This window comes from Micropterus salmoides, unplaced genomic scaffold (genome assembly GCF_014851395.1).
Source record: "Micropterus salmoides isolate LMB-PRFRI ecotype aquatic unplaced genomic scaffold, ASM1485139v1 Ms_hic_scaffold_19, whole genome shotgun sequence".
Classification (NCBI taxonomy): Eukaryota; Metazoa; Chordata; class Actinopteri; order Centrarchiformes; family Centrarchidae; genus Micropterus; species Micropterus salmoides.
The window spans coordinates 9,013,819-9,037,958 of NW_024041039.1; the positions used below are offsets into that span (position 1 = coordinate 9,013,819).

Sequence of the window (24,140 nt, forward strand, 5' to 3'; positions counted from 1 at the left end):
TAAACAACTCAGGACATACCACCCTTTGTTTGAACCCACCCATTTTTCAAGTGAGCAAAACTATTGGAACATGTGACTGAACATGTGATGTTTCTTGTTGCCCAAGTGTTGCCTTTTAGGTTGATTGTCCAAACATTAAATAGCTCTGCATGACTAATCTAAGTTTTCATCCTTGGTTCAAACCTATAAAGACTGCATTTCCTGTTAAAGAGGATAAACCAACATGAAGACCAGAGAGCTGTTTATGGGAGAAAAGCAAGCCATTGTCAAGCTGAGAAAAGAAGGAAAATCGACCAGAGCCATTGGACAAACATTGGGCGTGGAAAGCACAACAATTTGGAATGTCCTGAAAAAGAAAGAAACTACTGGTGTACTGAGCAACAGACGTCGAAAAGGTCGGCCAAGGAAAACAGCAGTAGTTGATGACAGAAATATCGCCAGCAGGAAGAATCGGAAGGCCAGAGTGAAATTTGTAAGCACAGAGATAAGCCGCAAAAGTTCTGAAACACAATCTCGTGGACTGATGATGGGGTGATGGCGCAATAGATAAGACGCATGCCTGTGTGTGAGAGACCCGGGTTCAATCCCCCACTGTAACCCATCTGCCATTGTGTCCCTGAGCAAGACACGTAACCCCTAGTCCAGAGGCGTGCAACCTCTGACGTGTATAGCAATTGTAAGTTGCTTTGGATAAAAGCGTCAGCTAAATGAATAAATGTAAATGATGAGACCAAGATTAATCTCTACCAAAGTGATGGAAAGGCCGAAGTGTGGAGAAAGAAAGGAACTGCTTATGATCCAAAGCATACAAGCTCCTCTGTGAAGCATGGTGGAGCTCATGGCTTGGGCGTGCATGGCTGCTTCTGGAACAGGCTCATTAATATTTATTGAGCAGCAGAATGAATTCAGAAGTGTACAGAAACATTTTGTCTGCCAATTTACGGAGAAATGCATTGAAACTAATTCGGAGGAAGTTTATCATGCAGCAGGACAATGACCCAAAGCACACTGCCAACAAAACAAAGGACTTCATCAGGGGGAAAAGAGGAAGATTTTAGACTGGCCAAGTCAATCACCTGACCTTAACCCAATAGAGCTGCATTTTACCTCAAGAGGAGACTGAAGGGAGAAACACCCGAAACAAATAAGAACTGAAAGAAGCTGCAGTAAAAGCCTGGAATAGCATCACAAATGAAGAATGCAACAGTTTGGTGATGTCGATGGGTCGCAGGCTTGAGGCAGTTAATGAAAGCAAGTGTTATGCCACCAAATATTAAATGTTATTTACTTTTAAGATTATTTGGTCCTTTACTTTTGCTCACCTAAGAATGCTGTGGTCTAATACAAACTGTGATATATCCTAAGTTGTTTAACACATCTAGATGTGAATACCAGGAAATAAAAGCTGAAATTCTGAACTCTTAGTCATCTTTTGACCTTAAACCCAAATGTCTTCAGTGAACAACAACAAAAGGAATTTGCCTTACCGTTCCAATACTTTTGGAGGGGACTGTATGATATGTATATCATGTGCAGCTAAAGAAATGTCATATTACTCAGTAACACATTTTACTTTTAGGTTTAATAACTAGACTTAAAAATTTAAATGAAGCAGTAAACATTTGGATAATATGCGTATTCGCTTGCTGGTGTAGAGGTTTCCACTCTGATTGTATGTTAGCTAAAGCTAGCTAGCAGCCGTTTAGCTTAGCATAAAGGCTGGAAACCGCTAGCCCTCTATTAAGTTGTAACATCCTATCAGCACCTCTAAGGCTCACGAATTAACACGTGATGTCTAGTTTGTATAATTTGTCCAAAAATTGGCCATTTGTCGTGTTAGAGACCACTTTTTGAACAGGCACAATCATTTCATGGATTCCCCGCTGGTTGCCTGGTAATTAAAAATGCTGCGTTCCAGACTGCTCGAAAGTCGGACATTTCCAAATTGAAATTTCCAACTTACGACCTCCAAGCGATCCAGGTGCATGATGCTGAAAGTGAACAAAAAATATGGCTGACCGTGACAAACTACTGTTTGTGCACAAAACTGAACCCTCAGCAGTGACCTTGGTGTTAATTAAGGATGGCCGATTTAATGACTTGTTAACAGTCTACATCAATTTACATACAGAACAGGTTTTACTATATTATGGTATTTATTAATTTAATTAAATACAGGGAAATATACTTTGTTACCATTTAGTTTAAGGCTTCGTGCGAAATCCAAGTACATATTTTTTCAGGGGGTGCTCCATCGTACTTTTCTAACTGGAGGATGGTCCGGTACATAACGTTACTGCACTGCCTGTAAACGGCTATTCGTTTTCACACAGGTCTTTGTACAGATTAAACAAAGAATATATTAATTCTTTGTACAGAGTAAACAATGTATATATAACTTTAGGGGTGCTGGTGGATGGATTTTGTTACCCTAACTAGCTTTTTACTCATATGCTAAACTAAGCTAATGAAACTGGACAGCAGATGAACGTAGTTCCCTAAATGGCAAACTTTTCCTTTATGAATGTCTTTATCTTTCCAACACATATAGCTTCAATTTAAAGCTAATTGACATCAAAAGAAAAAACGAGGAGAAAAATTAGTAGTTCAGTACAAAATAAGACTGGGTGATTTATTAATCTCATCAAGACCATTAATACAAAGCAGTTAAAAGGCCACATACCATCAAATAAACCAACTGCTGGATCAAGCTTTTACAGTGCCACCAGAGGAAAACCAGTATCTTATTCTGTCAGGGCTAGGGTTAAAAAAAACAAAACAAAAAAATATTTGGCAAAATTAACCCCACAAATACTGACTTGGGAAATGGACAGAACATGAGCTAAGACAGTGATTTGACTTCAGCTGTCTGTTAAAAATCCTCCAACACTCCTCTCATCTCTAGTTTGATCAGAAGTTTAATCATCCATCATCTTACGCACACAAGGCAGTTAGAGGAGGAGGATGACTGTGTAATTTGAGGGCAACGTGAGGAGAAAAAAAAATAATAAAAAAGAGGGCACGAGTGAGTTTTTTTCTTAAGCTCCTGGTGGTCAGACATCCCCAGGTGTTTGTGTCTTCATGGGGGGGAAAAGTGAGGTGGTAGACTCGCGTTTTACTGCCCTGATCCACGTAGAAAGTGAGTTTAACAGTTGCATAGGACCATTGCATTTACAAACATGACCTATAACAACTGTGGCTCTTAAACAGTACAGCCTAAAGTGCACAAAGTGTGTTTCTCAGAAAAAAAAAACAAGTCTAATTCTTCACTATGCTCAAATACTTACAACTGAATATAGGACTGTCCATATTCAAATGCAACTATAATTCCAACCTCTGTTTAATGAGTGTTAGCATTAAAAAACCTTTGAAAAGGAGAAAAAGGCAATTAGTAGGATGTACAAAGTGAAGCACACGTCTAAGTAAGTGCTTGGCATATTGAACTGTGTATTTTTTCATTGCTTTAAAACAGCTAAGGGGCAGGGAAGAAAAAATGGAAATGGCTTTCCTCAGTTAATACTCCCAGTGTTTCAACTGGAGATTGTCTGTAAGTAAGTTAGTGACAGTGACCTGTTTTTTTCTTGTTTTGTTTTTTTTTGTATTTTTTTTTATCCGACTGTAGCAGCATTGGATTATTAGGCAATATTCAACTGAACAGATGCGGATGAGGGTACAATACAACAGGGAAAAAAACTTGTCACTTTATACAAATTATTTAGTTAGTGTATACATGTTATATATATACACAATATCCACAAACATGTACAATTTCATAGTGTATAGCTTTGTTCTAAACATTACATAGGCAACTTTATTTTTTAGCATTTTAGACACCATTTGCTTATTTCTGTAAAGTAGAAAACCAAATAAAAGGCACATCTGAGCATGATGTATGGATTATTTCAGTCTTTCCAAAGTGAAACAAAGTGTTTTCAAGCAGGAAAAAAAGAAAAAGAGAGAGAGATACATAAGAAGTTGGGTTAAAAAGTTCCTCTTTTTCATGGGTTTATAGGTATTTCGAGCAGCCACCATGGGGAGCTGACCCAGCTCTGGTGGGAGGTTGCGCTTCTAGTGCTGAGTTTTAATACCAATGAAGAAGAGTTGGTCATGAGGGCTTTTGGAGAAGAGCACAGTGTCAAGACAGCAGCGCACGCCTATAAGGGGATCGTTTAAGACATCAGCTGTATAAGAGTTGGAGAGAGAAAAACGTGTCTCTCTTCTCTCTCCTCGTCTTCGTCCTGGATCGGTGGTGTTTGATATCACGGCAGCCCTCCCTCTGTCGCACACAGCAGAGGGATATTTTCTACAGTCAAAAACCTGCTGACTTTGCCCAAACTCAATGTGCAAATGGAGTGTTCTCAGCTCTCGTTGTTCCAGTCCGGGCCATGAGGACTAGAGCCTGGGGTCAGAGGTCACCGCTGTTGGATTTTTAAAGGCAACGTTTTTTGGCTGCGGAGTGGCCTGTCTTTAGACAACAAACAGTCAGACAGTTTGACTCACGTCTTTACAGTCACAGTGTACAGTTGAGATACAAGGTGGGGGATTCAGTGTCGCCTCCTTTATGAGTTTCTTTTAATTTCATATTTGTTTAAAAAAAAAAAAAAAGAAGTAAATCCCTTATCCCCCTGCATAAAATAAGACTTTGGCAACTGTTTATCAGTTTGTAGGAAAAACGAGTCATTGGAAATGTCTGCTGCTCACACCCACTGTGAAAGAGCTTCCTGTCTACTAAGAGAGTTATTGAAGAGGAGAGAGGTTGTAAAAATCTGTGAGCTGCAGCAGGACTCCAGATGATGTCAATGCCCAAAGAAACAAAGCATGACAGTTGAGGCTACAAAGGCCCCCCCACATTCACCCCACCCTGACAGAGGAGTGGGGCGTGGGGTAAGTGTTAAGTTGAGAGTGTGAGAACTTTAATCAGGAGCAGACGATCCCGCTCCGTACAGAACAGACAGACACAAACACTCAACTCCTTTTGTTTATTAGCTGGCACACCGGTGTGGGGTTTCTTGTTGGCACAGAGGGTTTATGATGAAGGCGGAGCTACTGATCCCCTGAGAGGCACAGCGGGGGTGTGATCGGTCAATGCAGAGGGCGGGTGGGTGGAGTGTATAGAGCAGTGTAGTTCTTTCTGATCAGTAGCTTTGAGTCCACTGTGTCTTAGTTTGCAGGAGACAGTATGAAGTTTGCATTTCAAGATCACATAAAGGTTTTTTTTTTTTTAAATAACGCAGACTCACTGGCTGCTCTCGGTGTTCTCCACCAATGAGAGGCCTTGTAGGGGCGGCTGCAGTAGCTCCCTTTTGTATGTCTTTGGTGGGAGTTTGGGGAGTTGTGGGCTGGAGTTGTGGCGTGGGGGAACAGGTGGAGCAGTGATGGAAACAGGAAGAGGGCAGAGGCTATTCTGGCTGGCGCTGAGCGGGCAGCTCCGCCTGGGGACGCGAGGTGACGGCGTGCTGGGCGGGGTGTTGGGGGAGCTGGGGGAGCTGCTGAAGTCCCAGTGGTATCGGCCCCCGGGGGAAGGCTGCAGGTTCAGGGGGTAGTTGATGAAGATCTCTGGGGGCCGCTGGGGCACTGGTGGAGGCGTGTCAGGCAGAGGGTCGCGTGGTGGCGGAGGAGGAGGGCTGGGTAGGGGGCCGTCGCCAGGAGGACCGTTGTTGATCAGCGGTCGAGGCTGGTTCCTGGGCAGAGGAGGGGGCAGCCGGGGAGGGATGGCGGGGGGGTTGTCGGACCTGCAGCTCAGCTGAGACACAGAGAGACATGTTGGGATCAGAAATCTGCCAAAACAAGATACTAAACATGTATCTCCCCACAAGGGGTCGTAATATAAATGTGAGGCATCACGAGAGGATTAACAGAAGAGGTCAACATATTTATGCCACACAGTTAGGCTTAATGTTTATTAGTTCTCCCTCTGTTTGCTTATTTTGGAATTTACTGAATACCTCTAATTCTTTCAGACTCTAAAGTCTATTCTGCTTAAAGAGTAATTTCTGTATTTTTATACGAGGACCCTATTTCCACATATTTTAGAGTTGAAATGACTAGTAGGTACAAAACGGTTTGGAATCTTTGCAGTCGATGGCTTCAATGTCATAGCTGAGGTAAAAATGTTTCCCTTCGTAGTAAACCAATTGCACAATTTGTGAGTTTATTTACAGCGTAGCAGTTGAAACTCAAACATTTTGAGCATTAATCATTGTGTCCCCTTTGTGCCAATAAGTGATCTATTTTAAGTCCCAAAATACACCCCTAAAATAAATTGCCACCTCAAATCATGTTTGACGGGCCACTTTAAACCACCCACATAATGCATAGTATTTTTATTTGCACTTCCCACAAATATGTTCAACCCTATCGAGCTGAGTGAGTTAAGGTGTTAATTACGGGTATAACTGGTAGGAAATAATGCCCTGCTCTTACTTTAACTTCAGACATTGCATCTTTCCTTCGCGGTGGGAGAGGAGGTGGCTTCACCTGCTCCTCCCCAAGCTGGTGGAGGCTGTTGCAAGACACAGACTGGAACTCTGAGAAGAAGAAAAGACACTCACAGAGTTAAAAAGATTATGGATAAAAGATCAGGAATATGCTCACTATCACTGCATATAGATCACAAAGTACTGGAAGAATGATTCCTCTGACTGAAATCAGTAGTTAAACTACTAAATTGAAAAGTTAAGACCACACTTACTTGAAGGCGGCAGAAGAACATGAGCGAAGATGGCATTGCAACCTGTAAAATTCAAAGAGAGAAGATAAAGATCTCATTTTACACAAAAGTGCCGTTACCTTTTGCAGTAGTGTTCTGAAGCAGTCAGTGTTAAAATTTCAATGTTTGTTTTGTTTTTAGTTACATTTTCCAACTTCTCTACAGACCTAATCTCTTGCCAGTGCTCATTATAAAATTTAAAATAACTTCATGCCCATGTGATCCAGATCGTGGCTCAGGAATAGGACTCTCCACTTAGTCATGGTCAAAGTTTATACTTTGCAATAATAAAAATAGCATTAGGGAAAATGTCAGTGGGACAAAAATCAAACCTAAAGGTCATGTAATGCAATCAATCTGTAAACCTTTCTTGAATGACAAAAAGAGTAACAGTATAGTGGGACCGTCAGCTTAACTCACCGCCGTAGGAGCTGTTAAGGTCTTGCTCCATGAAGACTGAGCTGAGGTCGGAGGAGGAGGCTGACTGTGGAGGGGTCGGTGTGTTCGGCGAGGTGGGCACAGAGATGGATGCCGGTGATTCCGGCTCGGTCTCAGCGATGCTCCGGAAGGTGATCTTATGTGGGGGATCTCTCTCCAGGGGGACGGGATGGCCTTTCAGGGTGCCAGAGGTAGACGTTCGCAGAGGCCGGATCCCCGGGGATTTCAGATTGTAAACGGTCTTCCGGGGCTACAGAAGAAGAAACCCGAAATTCACCAGTGAGAACTCACCGATACAACCGATGCTCTGTGTCTCTGAGAAAGAACCTAGTGCTCAATGTAAGTTTTCCCACCAGTATACTGCAGGCCAAATAATAATCTGTTTTTTGGTGTTTATCCAAATCTCTGTCCACAAGAAGCGAGTTGAGACTTGGTATAAAATATTATGTTCCTCAAATTGTCCCTTGGAATTACTTAACACCAACGAAGAAGGCCCTATGAATAGTGCTCTCAGTCAGATCTGTGGGTTGCTTTTGAATTTTTAGCTCCGCTAACGTTTTTAGACCACCTCAAAACAAAATTCCACCTTCATGGAGCACAAAAAAAATCAGGGAAGATTTAGAAGGAAAAAAAAGTATGACAAGATAAAACTATCTAACAACATTGCTGCAAAAACAACTACTACTGAAACACTGCAGTCTAAACACTTACAAATCGTGGAGCCTGCCTGCAGTTCCGTGGCTCAATATCCAGAGACATTTTGAACAGGTAGTCAGAAAACTCCTTCTCAGTCCTGTTGCCCATCGGGTTCAGGTTCTCGAAGAATCTCTGTGCAACAACAAAAATGACATGTTTTGAGTTCAGGATCTATGAAACATATTGAAAGACCAAAGAGAAAATGATAAGAATGAGCGCTCACCCTGATATCGTGCTCAACCCTCAGACAGTAGGGCTGGTTCTGATACTGCTGGATCTCGCCTGTGATTTCGGCCACTTTCCTCCTTTTGCTGAAGTTGATAAGCTCCTTGCCGTGACGTTTGAGGAAGTCTGGGTTACCTTCCTCTGTCTTCAGGATGTTAGTTAAATAGATACCTGAGGGTGAAGTTCAGTTTGATATTAGTCAAGAGAAGATTGTTTGAAACGTACTCATACGGAAACTGAAAACTCTTGCTGGTTTTATAAATAAATAATGGACAAGATCCCGAGAAGACAGTTGTTTCAGGTCATTTCAGTGCAGAAGACTTACCAAAGAAAGGCACACAGGGTGGGTTTATTGACTTGAGTTTAGCCAAGTATTTCTTAAAATGGTCTTGGCTCAGTTCCACAGCTTCTTCCAGGATTTTCCTTTTCCTCTCTGGTATTGCCTGTGGGTGCAGGAGGAAGTAAAAGTCCCATAAATTCTGTTTTGATCACCAGTTCAGCATTAGATTAAAATGCACTTAATAAACATCAGAGGTTTCTCACTTTCTAATTGTTGTGCCAGGGTGTAAATGTAATAAATATATATATAAATAACATTTATATTAATTCACTGTAATGCTACATGTTAACCTGCCTAGTCTAAGCCTGTTATCATGTTAATGTTAAAAGAGTGCTTCACTGACTTAACGATGCACTTATAACATTGTGGGACTCACAATCGACAGTTTCAAAAATTTATCCAGCAGAATGAGACATCATATTTTTTATTCCACATATTCTTCAACCTTGTCAAAACCTGGAGTTGGACTGCCAACAGTTTGGTCAGCGATTCAGGTGTTTTACGAACGTAGTGGCTAGTGTTGCCGTGAGGAGCGGACACATCTTTCTAACTCCACATCTCCAGAATTTTTTCCATTTTCAAACTTGTAGTCTTCAGCCCTAATAGGATATTTATCAGATTTCACTAAGCTCCCACTGGAACTACAAAAGGCTTTATAAATTTGTTTTTCCACATATGCAGTAGTACTCCTCAAAACCTGTAAACAGACTTTAATGTATTAAATCAGTGGAGTTTCCGCTTTGACATGAGCATAGGTACAGATTCTAACAATGTAAAGTGGTCTGTGTTGTCCAAAAAGAGCCACCATACATAGAAGATAAACCCTTTTGATTTAAGCTAAAACATGGACTATTTACTTTTAGTCTCTTTGTAAAGTGTGAAAATACATAAATTGCTGCAACTCTTTTTTCTGGTGAAGATATGCAACGAGTCACATCTTTTCTTCTTGTTTGTTGCTTTAATAGTTTTGCTCACCTCAAAGGTGTGGTCGAGCCTGTAGACGGGGACAGAGTTGATGGCACTGACCACCTCCAGCACACCGTTAAAGTTGTTGAGCTCCTGGAAAACCTGCAGAATCTCTATGACCCGTGATAACACAGCCACCCTCTCTTCCATGTTCATTGTCTCGACAATACACCTGAGAACGACCAACAAACAGTTATAGATATTTGTTTTTTCCCCCCACAGGACAATTCCAGATTTTCTTGTGAATTAAATATTTAAATCCTTGGACTCACTTCTCGAACCACAGTGTGAGGTTGGTGGTGTGGCGGATCATGCGGAGCAAATTAGGAGAGTTCTTCTCTTTGTCCTCTTTGGTCCAGACGCTGCCGACCAGCTCGGACGGCCTGACAGCTCTGTGGAGGAAGCGGGCTTTTATTTTTCAGACAAGCAATAGTAGACACAATTACAGGGAAACAACAATTTGATCTAAGTCTGAGTACAGTGACACTTACATTGTAGCAAATGTTATGTAAAGGTCTTAATCATCTCCATAAGCAAACTGATAGCTACACATACATTTAGATGTCTTCATCCAGTCCTCTGACTCACCTGTAGAGCTCTGATTCAAGCAGAGTCAGCTGGCGGGCGATCTCTATAGGATGAAGCGTCATGAGGTCAAATGAGTCCACCATGCCTGGTCTGCTGATGTGCCACTCGATGTGAGGAGGCGGACTTTCGAAGGTGATGTTGTGACTAACGCCATTTGACTGCGTCTGCAGCTTCCTCTTGATGATCTTATTGATGGACTCAACCCACTTTCTCATAGACTTGCCTGAAAAAGGAAAGGGAAGAGTCTAAAAGATGTGTTGTCTCTCAAAGCTTAACTTTCTAAATGTCATTCCACAAACACAGATTTCATGATGCAAGCCAAGCGGTGTTTTAAGTTATTTTGAAATATTCATCTGTACCACATGCTGATATGAACACTGTGAATACCAACGAAACCTCTAACTCTACGTAGGGCTGGGCAATAAAACAATAATGATATTTATCGCGATACAATTTTCCTCAATGACATATATGTCAATAAATGTTTGATTTACTTCATTTGAATTAACTAATGAATTAGCACTTAATTAATTATTAAAATATTTATTTTGTTGAGGAAAACAGCCTGAAATTTTCTTAACTTCATTTTACTCATGCATATTTGTTGAATTTTTTTTTTATCGTAATGGTTTTAAGTGTTTTACCTAAGATTTGTTAAGTGATCCACAAGTGTTTGTTCTGACCATAAAGAATAGTTTAAAACAACAATGAACCATCTAGTTTCTACAACTTTCACTCAGAAGCAAAAATCTGCCTTTAAACTCGAAAGAAATAATGATTTGACATTTATTGTGATAATTATCGATATCAGATTTTTTTACTGTGATAACATTTTTGCCCAGCCCCAACCCTCTACGGCCACATTTTCACTTAATTAAAGTTTCTCCACTTATTAGAGATTTGTATGTCATTTTGTCAGGACTTAATGGTCTTAATTCTGATTTGGGCCACATTTATACACACAGGCTCAAATCAGAAAACTATGGATGACAGCAAAGTAAAATTAAGCTATGGCGCTTGTGATTGGTTAGCAAGTCTGTCACACAAGGATGACAACTGAATGAATTTGTAACTGCATGAGTGTTTAAAACAGTTCAGATGTGCTGTATAATTAACCTACATTTTAATCGCCGTCTTCACAATTAGCTAATCGCGTTCTTTCAAAACGCAATTTCGATTTGAAAACGATTAATCGTTCAGCCCTAATAAATATCTCACAAAAGTTTTTAAATTGGAATTAAGCACTGAACTAATCAGCGTTATTCATGTGGCCATCCTACGTCAACGTCCTATGTCAACATTTCTTTAAAACAAAGTTCTTCAAAATAAACTTTCAAAATGTATGAGATGTGACTTCTTAAGAGGAACAAAACTTCGGTGCTGATGTTCCAAGGCTGAATGTGTATCTTTAGAGGTTTATACTGTATCTGGTTCTGACCTCGCAGTTGAATTTTGCTGGTGATGTACTCCTCTAAACGACTTCTCAGCTCAGGATCATTCTCAAAGTCGTAGAAATGATGTTCGACCCACTGACGGAAAACATTGAGAACCCTGAGAAGCAAACACACATTACAGTATTAACTAATTGTATGGATTGTCCTCCACACATATTTCACACACTTCACAATTATAAGTATTTTTAAAGAAATTCAGACAACTGTGAAAACATGTTTTCCATTTATGTACAACTATTCAGCAACAAACAGGAAACAAACACTTCCACCCTCTCGAGAGGCGTGAAATTTATATAGTTATACCACCAGGAACTAAGGGGAGAGAAAAGGCTGCATCACAGGCAACAATTAGACTATCAGGCAGTTCCACCAACCACATTTTAATTTGTTATCAACCAAGAACTCAATAACCCAATAACAGTAAATTACCTGACAAAGATGTTGGTAGAAAAAAGACATTTGGCAAACAAAATCCTTAACTGAAGAGTTTTTGGCTGGTGACCAGTGTGTACTCCTTACCCTGGTCAGTTAACTTTGTTAAAGAGTGGGTACTTAAAAATAGAAACAGCAGGAACGTTTTGTGCTTTAAAAGGGCAAAAGTCATGCCTGAAGAGGTATTTTCACCTACTTTGAGTGTCCTGGTTTAAAAATAAACGATTGGACCGCATTACAGTGTTAATGACGGCCCAACTACCTGACAACTTCCTTTAATGTTTGTACCTATGCTCAAAAACATTAGGAGTCTTATTATTATTATATGTTTGTTGCCTAACGCAGACACTCAATAGACGTTCAAAGATCAATTCATGCCTAACTTACTGCCATTGTTTGGCACTTCACAAACTATTGTTACTGCAGAGGGTATACAGTATGTGTGACCACAAGACTTGTACCTAACTATCCTAACTAACCACATGTGTTTTAAATGTTTAAGGGATTTTATTTATAACTACAGCAGCAGTGTAGTCTGATTCTGAGAAGCTCTCCGTTTTTAATGGGACTTACGAGACTATTCCTGACTCTGTCACTCCTTATAAGGACACACAGTCGAATACAATAGTTATTCTGTGGCTCACTGAGAATATTCAGGCCTTAACAGGAGAACGTAAAAGAGTCAAACAACAGCAGAAGACAAAGAGACATGAACACCCGCATAGCTGAAGGTCTCTCTTCCTCGTCTGCCAATCACACACTCACACACAACTGCTGAAGCGCATCGATGCCCCCTACCTTAAAGGGTTAAAATTTAGGATTTATTTACGGTGTTTAATAAAAAGATTTATTAAAAGTGTCTTTCTTTTCACATTTTTATTTACAGCATTATTTGTTGAAATTTATACCATAATAACTTATTAGAAGAAAACTAGTATTTATATGTAATAGTGAGACGCTGAGCTCCCCCATATTGCCAAAATGGTATGATTCTACTTTTCATAACGCCACTGCAAAGATTCGACTGTGAGATTGACAGTCGAATCAGGCTCCGCCCATCAAAGCATCGAATCTTTGACTATTTGGGGTCAGCCCTAGAAAACAGTCAAAGATGCTAGAGTACGGAAGCAGCCATCAATTCAAATATTTTTTCTACTACGTTTTCTCGTGATCTCGAGATAACAAAACAGTAGTTACACACGGGGGTTGGCAGGAAAATTTCTTTATGGTAATCTCAGTGTGCTTTATTGGTGTCAATGGTTAGTTAATAGTAGAGCACAGGACTCATATCCATAGGGTGTTCAATCTTCATTGTTGACCAATTTTTTTTTTTTCTTATGAAGAGACTGTTTCACATGCTCACAATAAGAGCACGGGCTGGACTGTGTGCATCCCGGTGATTGGTCCACATCCATCAACCTATAGACTTTTCATTCACTCATCATTCCCAGGCAGAGGAAATTCCTGCACTTCTCAATCAGGGGAATCCATTTAACCTTCCACATTTCCTGACGGCTATTTTGGAACCTCTGAAATAGCTGTCGTGAAATGTGCGATTGGATCCCATGAATCTCTTCATATCAACTTTGCTAAAGAGGATAATAAAAAAACATACACAAGAAGAAAAAAAGGTTGTTGGATTCCTGTGCTCTACCAACTCAGCTAACCAGTAACACAGTTAAAAATGCACTTGCCGACCCCTGTACTCAGCTATGGTTTGTTATCTCGAGATTAAGACATAATTATCCTGTTATCACGGGAAAACGGGAGTAAAAAAAATATTTGAATGGATGGCCGCTTAGGGCTTCCATACTAGAGCAAGTTTTTACATTTCATCAAGTTTAGAGACTCAGGGGAATCAATTTTTTCAAAAAACATCTCTGAGCGATTCATACCTAAAATGTAAGTAACCAATGATCTAATTCCAACAGTGCAAAAGTCCGAATTTAACCTTCATAGAACATTTGACACTGTGGTTTAAATTTTCCACCTCAGATTTAAGAGCAATATATTTTTTTTACTTTCTGTCTTGTGGTGCCTTTTTATTTGTTCTGGACTGTGATGTTTAATTGACTTTTACACTGACATGGAAACTATTTTTAGTTAGCCTTGGAATAATAAAAGTTCCCGTAAATCCAACTTAGTGCTCGTCACTTCTGGACCAACATCAACAAACTCAGATATTTTTCTTTCTTTAGTGTGTACAGTGTGCCTTATATTTTTTGGACAATGCATTTCCCTGTCTTGTGGATTTTGTGTCTTTTTTTTACCATTACTTTTCTCTTTGTTTTGGGGAGCCTTACAGGAACAATTCACTGTGACAGATTATGCTATGACTGGATGGCCCTCGTACCTGAGTTGGACCGGCTGCACGTATTCCTTTCGGAATCTCTGGAGCTCGGCTGCCATTGGCTGGTCGCCGTTCCAGAGAGCCTGACGGTCCTCCTCAGTCGGTTCTGGCTCAGGAATCTCAATTCTGAGAAAAATATTGATCAGACATATGTTATTTCAAGATTTGAGGGCACCCATAACACAACATCACTGATAATAAAACTACTGGTGAAAGGACGGTTGTTCTGGTTGAACTGTACCTGTCTATAAGCAGGGTGAGAAGCTCCTGTGGTTTGCAGAATGATCGGTATGTGGTAAGAAATGTGCGCACAAAGTTAGGATCTACAAACAGATGAAACAGATTAGATAACAAACAGACACTCAACAGCACAGTGCGTCTTTGCAAAATAAACATTTTAGTTAACCAGATAAACTGAAATATGTCAAATGTCTATCCACAGGAAGATGTATCGCAGCAGCTTACCAGCATACATATGGTAGGTGAGCCTCTCTATGAGCTTGACCACTGTGCCGGCCTTAATGAGAGGGATGCCTGTTTTGCTCTGCACTTTGTCCTCAAACACAATATTCTCCTCAGAGTCCTGCACAGCAAAGCGGTAAACCTCCGGGGAGGGCAGTCTTAGAGGATGTGCCTGTTCCTCGTGCTGCAGCACTGTGTCCAACATGCGATCCAAAGTGGAGCGGTACTGCAGAGTCACCAGCGCTGCCATCCACGACGCCTTCTCCTCTGCTGTCCGAGCACAGAAAACGGCACAGTTTTCATCTTTACCTATCAGTTCAAAGGCGTGCCGCAGTTCTGCAGAGTCCTCGCGGTCCACGATGCGGATCTTCCTCAGCACAAACTTCTCCTTCAGACGGTACTCTGCTCCGCTGCCCGAACCCGGGAGCCGTGAACTCTGATTGGCTTTGCAACTTATCATCAGGCCGTCAAAAAGGAAGTTGTGTCTCTCGTGCTTGGCACCAGCTCGTAAAAGTGGGCCCTCCAGGATGAACTCGCTGCAGCACTGACCGATGTCTTTTCCCTCCCAGCCGTCTATGCTCTTCTGAATCTCGTTCATGCGTTTGATGGCTAATTGTTTGCTACGAACCTGCCTGCTGTACAGACGGTACATGGGCTCACTGTGTGGGAGGAGTGAAGCTTTGGGTCAGAAAACTGAAGCACTCAGTGCATAAATTAAACATGAAACCACAGAAATATCACAACTAAATACATATGTGCACAAGGTCTGGGCCACTGCAGCTTCTAGATGCTCCAACTATATTATTCTTGTGTGCTAACAGTTATGTGATACAACAGCTTAACAGAGAACAGCCTTTTTGTAAAGGAAATGCAGAACATGTAAACTAATTTCTGTGATTTGGTCAATAACATGTAGACAGAAAGACAAGAATACAAGTGGTCTGGGCATACCCGGGTTTACGGCGAGGCTGGTGCTTGGCATAGATGCGCTCCACGCTACACTGAAGGTTAAGCAGCGCTGTGATCGCCTGTTTTAGACATTCTCTGTCATCTTGGTCTTTACTGCGCTCCTGAAGTTGCTGAAAAAATGTCAGAGAAGACAAGCATCAGACATGTTGCTAAACTTCATAATACAGAGAGGTCTGACGTGTCATAGCAGTGAAAGGACAATATTATCATTAACAACTGTATTACATTTAGATAAACCATTTCCAGAGCTCTGGTATTATGTCATACTGTGACGTTTAATAGAATTTAGCCATTGTTAATTTTATTACAAAGCTTACAAAAACTCCATTACAATAAACAAAAAAATACCTGCATTTTAAAAGCAGGTACAGAAAACAATTTCAATAAGATATAGAAAGACACAGAAAGAAAGAAAATTTAGTGTGTTCATCATTAACCACTAACCAGTGAAGTAATCAGCAAAATAAAAAACAAAGAACAAAATGTAAAAACTATCAAACTAACAAATCCTATCTTTGATTATTACTGTGGTGTTCCAGGACATACCTGTAGTAGCTCAAAATAGTGCATACAGTGGTATACTGGGACCATCATCAGCTGTGGAAGGACATACTGGACTGCTTCTTTGAAGCCTTCTGCAACCGCCTGGAAGACACAAAGACACACAAGAACTGTTAGTGATGGATTAACAGATACGATCCAACGAGCATTTGGCTGAGAGACTTGTACTCATTTAGAATTAGCTTATATTCATAAATGTCATGTCAAGCCGGAAATTGTGATTTATAAAAAAAATTATCTTGATGTCAGTGATTTTCTATTCCCAACATCTTTAAACACATTTCTATTCTCATACAAGACACAAAGAGCATAAAAAAACACACCAACATTAGATGAAACTTCAGCAAAACTTTTAATGTTTAACTTTCATTTTCACTTCCAAATAAGTATCAGTTGGAAAACTGGATGTGTTTAAACGTGCCTGAGGCTTGAGGTTTCTAGTTTTATTCACATGTTCACAACGTCTATTCTGATGCCAGTGAATAAGATGAGATCACAGCTGACAGGCACAATGATAAAAAACTAGAGAGAAATATATCCCAGCTTGTCAAGTAACCACAAAAAACAACATTTCTTAATGATCTTAAAAAAAAAAATACTGCTACAATTCTAAAATGATAAAAAAAAAAACGAGGACTGTGAAGACCAGGACAATCAAAATATGTATGTTTCATTATTTAAATGAGGCTGAATAAGATCAGAAAAGAGGGTATAGGGTAGTGAGTTATGGAGGATGGAGGCAGGGAGGAGCGATTGACCGAATAAGGCTTCTGGGTAACCGGAGAGGAGGCTGTCATAGTATCCATTTAAATCTCCTGTTCCCCTGATAGACGACTCAGAATCAATATGCTACTACTCAGAATCCACAGCAGCGGCCATGCTGTCTCTGCAGGGAGGGGAGGAGATGAAGATGAAGAGGGTCAGTGTGCATGTAAAAGAAAGACATCAGCTGCCTGATGCACACTGACGGACAGCCGAGAAAACAATGACCTAAGTTTAGATCATGTTATTGATACATCAGCACCATGCAGGTGTAAAAATTGTCTGCGTGCATTAGAGCTACACATTTAGATGTACTGTACCATTATCAGCACTATGAATTTAGGTTGGTTGGGTGCAATACTGGTGCTATGCATTTGTGCTTTGGAGCAACAAATCAAGCGCTCCCTATACACAACAGTTAATTTCAAACATGCTGGGATTAACACGACAGTGTTTCCAAAATGTAAAAGTATTCCTTTAAATAACGCAGTAATTTAGGATTTGAGTTTTGCTAGTATAATTATGAAGTAAAATTTTTGAAACATTCAATAGCAGTAAAAACAAATTTGCTCCTAGAAATAGATGGTTGTATTAAAAATTGTTTAGGTGCCAGTACTGAGCAAAATAACAGTGATAATCCTTGCAGTTGTAATCGTGCAACCCTGACATGCAGGTCATTTTGTTTGTTTAATTTGTTTTCTGTGACTTACATTTTTTATTTTGTTTGCAATACAAAAAACAATTTCCAACCGAAAAAAATCCCAACAACAACAACAAAACAAAACGGGAGACCCAAGGCAAGGATGGTGTACCTGAAATAAGAATTCAGCTTAGAAGTTTGTCCATTGTCCACAGACTGTACCATTGTTACATGGGGAGTCACGATAATAGTAGAATAGTGGAATCAAATAATAGATTAGTGTCCATATAATACTGTCCGTGCGATTACTTCTGCAGCGCCCTCCCCACCTTCATTCTACCTTTATAGTGAAATCACAACTGTGACAAGTTTAAAAGAAAAATAGAATATAAAATAATATGCATACATACAGAAACACTCACATACTTGTGTGTGCAATCACATATACACACACACATACCTTGCAAGTACAGATAACTTGTTGAGACAGAGGTTGACGCAGATAGATGGAATACGACTTAACAACAGCAAGGTAGGAGAAACAAGACCACAGAGTCTGGAAATTGGTCCATTAAGTCGAAAGTAGTGAGTGAAATTGTAAAAACTTCCCCCATTTTTCCTTGTACTTCTTTACTTCGTTCATCAGATTGTATGATATTTTCTCAAATGCCGCCACCTTACCCAGTTCTGAGACCCATTCCTGAAATAATGGGCCCACAGCATCTTTCCACTTTCTCATTATTATCGGTTTGCCAATCATGATGCTTGTCTGGACCCAGTTAGCTAAGAGTTTTGCCATGTGGTTAATAACTTTGGGGTTCCCTAGTATGTAGAGTTCAGGACAGAATTCGTAATGTCCCCACTATTTCTGAAATAAACTTGTGGATCCTGGTCCAAAAAGCCTGTACCTTGGGACACAACCACAGTGCATGACCTAGGTCCCCTAACAGTCTGTTACATCTCCAGCAATCTGAGGAGTCTTTCAGCCCTAGTCTAAACAACCTGCTAGGGTAAATTTGAGTTATCCTTGTAGTGCGTTCATGTAAACAAAATGCAAAACCAGCTAATGTGTCTTTTTTACTCTTAAATATGGGTCACTTGAGCTCTATCAAAACTACAAAGAAATGTCAAAGTGATCTCAGCTTAATGTGAAGGACTACCTATAGATCTGATCAGGTAAACCAGAAGTAAAGTTGACATTGTGTTGGATAACGTGTAAAAACTAGTCTCTACAGGAGCATGCATCACTGTGGTAGCAGCCTCAATATAAACACACAATGCAGTAAGAATACGGTACAGAGCAACATGTTCCCATTTCACAAGGGCTGCTTAAACCCATGTTGCCCATTGTCTTCTGCAGTCTTAATTCACAGCTTATTTTAAACATGAAATGCACCTAAGGCCACTAGTCCCCCTCCTCCTCCTCCCCAGGAGAAAAATGGCCTGCAGTGTGGCTGCCTGGTCTATTTTTAAAAGGCGATGTAATTTACCCACAAATACCAGACGCTGCAGAGTGCAGGGGCTCAGTGCTCGACAGACACATCTATCTGACAGGGAGCGAGCGGGAGGGAGGAAGTCAAGGAGGATGGAGAGCGAAAGATGAAGTACATGCAATGAGACAAAAGCTGAAGAGGCAGAGGAGAAACACTAATGACGCTACTGCCGGGGCTTCGATCCCCATTACAGCAAACGCCGTAATATGTGTGCATTTATACCAGGTGCTGTGGATGAAAGGGTCCATATAATGGTTCATGCTGTACGAAGAAGGTGGAGAGATGAGAAGATGAACAGTCATCAGGTCAGAAATTAAACCTAAAATGTGAGATGGTGAAATCAGATAAGGCCACGAGCGGCAGAAACGGGGCAGGAGCAGTTTGATAGAAAGGGGTGGAAGGTGTGTTTGTGGGGGGGATTAGAGGGGAGGCTGGTGGTGAGACACCATTACACCATCTGCCCCTGGGACCCATGTTGACGCAAATACAACCCCCCCCACCACCCCTCCCTTAAGTAATGCAAAAGAGAAACGGTGGTTCCAGCTTCTGAAATGTAAATATTTGCTGGTTTTGTATGATAAATTGAATACCTTTGTCTTAAGACAGGAGGTATAGACAAGACGGACACTGATGAGGTTACTCATTCAATATTCACGCATTCAAGGAGGTGCAAAATCCCTTCATGGATACAGTTTTAACAATAAAATGTTTTAACACAAAAGGCACACATTTTTGTTTGATATTAGCAATTTGTTTGCATGATCTACCATTTTTAAGTGTTTCTTATTTAAGTCATTTATTTGGGCTGTCCAATGAAAGAGATTTCCCCCCCTCTTTAAAATGAAATAATGATGTGCAGATGAATTGATAAGATAATTGCAGCCCTCTTGGATTTCTCACTATAAATGCTATCATATGAATACAATAACATGTTTTAATATTAAATTTGAGTGAGAGACATTTTTTATTTCAATCAATAGTTGTGAGAACTTAGTAGAGTCGGTACTTCATACTTCATTTTGTTGTTTTTCTTGGTAGACCGGCATATTGAGCCAGGCTGAGCTAACATGCCTACTTCATGTTAAACATATTGCTTTTAAGAAAAATAGAAAGTGAAACAATGCAAGGTGTTTTTAAATGAATACTGTACTGCTATCAGTACAGTACAAAAATAAAGCTTTATTTTTAACTCCTGTGCCCTTTCCTCCACTCTCATACCATGAGTATATGAAAATAAACACTGGGTGTGGGTAGTCAGAGGACAGTGCCATCGGTGTTGATCCAACTGGGGTTAAACTGGTAACCACAGTGAGGCCTCAACCTGAGGTATAGTAGGGCTGCAGGAAGTTCAGCAGCAGCGTTCATGACTTTACTTCAACACAAACTGAGTTTTAATATGTCTATTAAGATAAAATATTCATGTCCATTCAACAAAATGGCAGACTGGTATTCAAAACCTTGAAAAGGACCGCAGAAAACCACCTCATACTGTAAATACTATGATGTTTCTTCATGTGAACGGTCAGACTCATTGGTCTTTGGCCTGAGAAAACACCAGCAAATATTCCATCTTCAAAGGCTGCCAAACTGCACCCCACCGAGCAGAATTCAATGCTATTCTTGTGAGGAATGTCCAAATAAAACAATGCGGCAGCAGTGAATAAACTGTACACAGGACGCTGAATATGTCATGACATGCCCTCAAACGATATTGGGAATTCCACCAGGTATTCTTCAAAGCAAAACAGGAACAAATATTCAAACAGTCTGCTTAATCTAAACACATATTTGACCTAGTTGTACCTCCATATTAAAAACAAACTCATTTTTCAGAAAGATGGGAGCGGGAGCTATAACGGCTATGAATTTTCGAGCCCATAGGATGGAAATGAAAACTTTTCTGCATGAAAATGTCTAATACAACTAAAGTGCAATAATATGTAATAATAATAATATATTCTCTCAAGTTATGTACTTACATTATCACAAATTTTTCCAACAATATTCAAAAATATGTCATTTTAATCAAGGTAACAGTGCGTTTCACTTGGTTGCCTGTCAATGGCAGCCTATCCCCTTTGCTTATGTGTCAACATTGTGATTGTTGCCAGAAACTGCCCCCCCCTTTCACATTTTCCAGTAGCGCTTTTGAAACTAACATGTCAAACGTCAGGCTCTGACTGCTTCTCCAATTTGAACAGCTCACCTGGAAGTAGAGGCCGGCGGTTGATCGTGCCATCAGGTTATTGAAGTGCTCATGAAAATCCTTACTGAGGATCTCCTGAGACAGAGTCTCGTAGGGGTCAAACGCCTGCTCCTGTAGACAAGGAGAGAATAACTCAAGAGTTAATGTCGGCTCCTGTGTCACTGGCAGTATTCTTACAAGACGATGAGGACGCTCAGATGCAATTTAATATCTCATCCTAAACATTAGCAGGTTTTATCTGAAGCAGTATCAGATAAAGAGCTAATCATTAACAGTATTTACCATTTTTCTTAATGGAAGATAAAAACAGGTTTACAGACAGTAAGACCTGTTGAGATGTCTTAAAATGTGCATAAGTACAAGTTTTCTCTACATGTATGGGGTTTGTAGAAAACTACGACTTGAATGCACAAGTCTGATATTAAACAAGGTATCTTAACAGGTGCAACAACACTTGTGTGAATGACAGTCTGTATATACATTTCCCACATTTTAGTTTGCAATTACTTATCTGTTAGCCCCCTCAAATAAATTTCTCCCCATAAAAAGCAATAATAAAATGTAATTTACTTCATTAACAAATGTGTTACTGTTTACTAACCATGTCAACATTTCTTAGCAGTTTTACTACTAGAACATATGTATGTCTATTTTATACATTTTTTAATTCAAGTTACTCATATTCTGATTAGTGAGGGCTTCATGCATCCTGAACTATTGAATTTTAAGGTTTTCAAGTCAGAAAAGCTTCATACCTCTGCTAGATCTTCAAAGCAGCTGCCCACCAGTGGATGAGGGCTGCCATCAGCTGTCATTTCAACAGCATCCTCGATCAGTCCGAGCAGCTTCACCGTCAACTCATGGATGTCCAGGATGTTACTGAAGATCACCTCCACATCCTACACAACAAGACAACATGATGAGTCAAGGTTAGAGGGTAGGTTTGTGACCAGGGGAAAGTCTGTTGTAGAGAGAGGGATTAATTACACTGTTTACCTTCCTTTACTTTTAGAACTCGACTGATTTTACACATCAAAGTCTGTTTGCAGGCCTTGATTTAAGTTGCATTATGGGTAATGAATGACAATGTTACAGGAGTGCAATGCTAAATCAGTAGAGTACTGGGGGTTGTGGGGAAGTTTATAGCACAAATTCAGAGATTGCAACATAATGATGCAATAACATGATTACTTAAAAACCTGTGTTTACACACACACTTGGTCAGTGTTTTTCACTCTCGGTTGGTGCATTTAGGCTGACAGTGTAGTGACAACTGACTTACTTAAACTTTTAGTTTTAGTCAAACTTTGGTTTTAATTATTTTTGATGTATGGATGAACCGCTATGACTAAGGATCTTTTCTGGCATCCTATACTGATGCCACATGCCACACTGTCTTAAAGCTAGGGTAGGCAATTTGAGGAAGTTCTTTAAATTCTGACAGCAATCAATAAATCAAATGCTCTGGTATCTGTGGCCGTCGCAGGTCTGTAATAAGCACATCCAATAATTTCCTTCGGCATGGTACCTACCTGCGCACACTCTGCCCATGCACTTTCTCTGCATGAAAATGTGTTTTGGTTAGTGGCTTTGGAGAGAGGCCTTAATGGAGGAGGTGGTATTTTTTTAGTTGGATGCTTCAAAATCTAGCTGTCTCTGAAGTTGCCAACCTTAGCTTTAAGTCTTATTCAAGCACAAAAATGCTTGTAAATACTGTTAGAAACACGCTTCAGCATCTACATTACCAAGAAGTCACGTTTTTCTTCTATACATTTAGTTTTGTTATCCATGCCTGTGTGTTTTGTACCAGAATGTAAACATACGAGCAACATGGCCAGACTTTTAATGATTTTCACCTCTTTTAATGATTTTTCCCCTCGGTCTAGAAGAAAAAGGTGAAATGTGCTAAGGTGACGGCCATGTTGGTGATGTAGATTGTGCGATGTATATACACGAGAGATGTAGTTCATTTAGCGGTTTCAGACAAAACTAAATGTTTATTTACTTTTTATGACAAACTGCGACTTTCAAAATTATATTTTAAATTAACAAACATCATAAGTGTAATTAAAGGCACATGTCAAATTCAACAAAAAAATAATTCTCTCTTGCCATTGACTAACGTACATTTTTTCCCCTAAAATAAGGTCCCATGTGGCGGAAGCGGAACGGAAGGACAACCGATTACAGCAATTTGTGCCATAATTTGCACTCATTTTTGGAGTCATAACTCTGTCAAATCCGACCACAAAGACATGATGCACAAATTAAAATTTTTAGATTCAGTGGGAATTACACTTGCGGAAATCACTGACTCCACTTCACATCACTGACGCTCCTTTTATAACTCAAGAAAGTAATCCAGTGATTGTTGTCTGTACATTCATAGGTACATTGCAAACAAGAAATGTTAATAGCTAGTTAAGCACACCTTTTTAATGGTGCCAACTGCCCAAATGTAAACAAAGTAAATGTAAACGCTGTCTCAATTTTGTTTGATGAGGGGCCCACAGTGTCAGACCTTGAAAACCTCCGCCTTGCACTAATAAAAGAAAGAACGCTTTTCTTTAAATGACATTTAAGAAATTATCTTACCACAGGAAACTAAAAACAACAAGGTTACTTCAGTGCATGTAAATACAATGAAGGTGTTTAACCATATAAGCTTGTAGCAGGCTGCTGCTGAAAGAGCTCCCATTCTTGCCCAACCTCCCTTGCATAAATAAGAGCAGAAAAAAAAATAACTGTGGCGAGAATGAGCTCTAAACAATAACAACAGGCTAAATTTGCCCGAGGAAATCATTAGTCAAGCAGATGAGATCCCTAAAATAGCACGGAGTGATAACTGA

General features: G+C 40.0%; 1 protein-coding gene across 1 annotated transcript in view; it reads right to left on the bottom strand.

The window, feature by feature from the left end:
* Positions 1–2,606: 2,606 nt before the first annotated feature.
* Positions 2,607–24,140, bottom strand: part of sos2 (son of sevenless homolog 2 (Drosophila)) — a 39,889-nt gene continuing 18,355 nt past the window's right edge. The window contains exons 6-23 of the mRNA XM_038728705.1: positions 22,047–22,190; positions 21,292–21,402; positions 16,176–16,274; positions 15,612–15,739; positions 14,664–15,319; positions 14,440–14,521; positions 14,202–14,324; positions 11,401–11,513; positions 9,963–10,185; positions 9,647–9,766; positions 9,384–9,546; positions 8,394–8,511; positions 8,067–8,239; positions 7,859–7,975; positions 7,130–7,397; positions 6,692–6,733; positions 6,424–6,527; positions 2,607–5,743 (exon numbers count right to left, since the gene is read on the bottom strand). Coding sequence (XP_038584633.1) covers positions 5,237–5,743; positions 6,424–6,527; positions 6,692–6,733; positions 7,130–7,397; positions 7,859–7,975; positions 8,067–8,239; positions 8,394–8,511; positions 9,384–9,546; positions 9,647–9,766; positions 9,963–10,185; positions 11,401–11,513; positions 14,202–14,324; positions 14,440–14,521; positions 14,664–15,319; positions 15,612–15,739; positions 16,176–16,274; positions 21,292–21,402; positions 22,047–22,190 — 3,291 coding nt within the window. The 3' untranslated portion in view covers positions 2,607–5,236. The remainder of the gene's footprint in view (positions 5,744–6,423; positions 6,528–6,691; positions 6,734–7,129; positions 7,398–7,858; positions 7,976–8,066; positions 8,240–8,393; positions 8,512–9,383; positions 9,547–9,646; positions 9,767–9,962; positions 10,186–11,400; positions 11,514–14,201; positions 14,325–14,439; positions 14,522–14,663; positions 15,320–15,611; positions 15,740–16,175; positions 16,275–21,291; positions 21,403–22,046; positions 22,191–24,140) is intronic.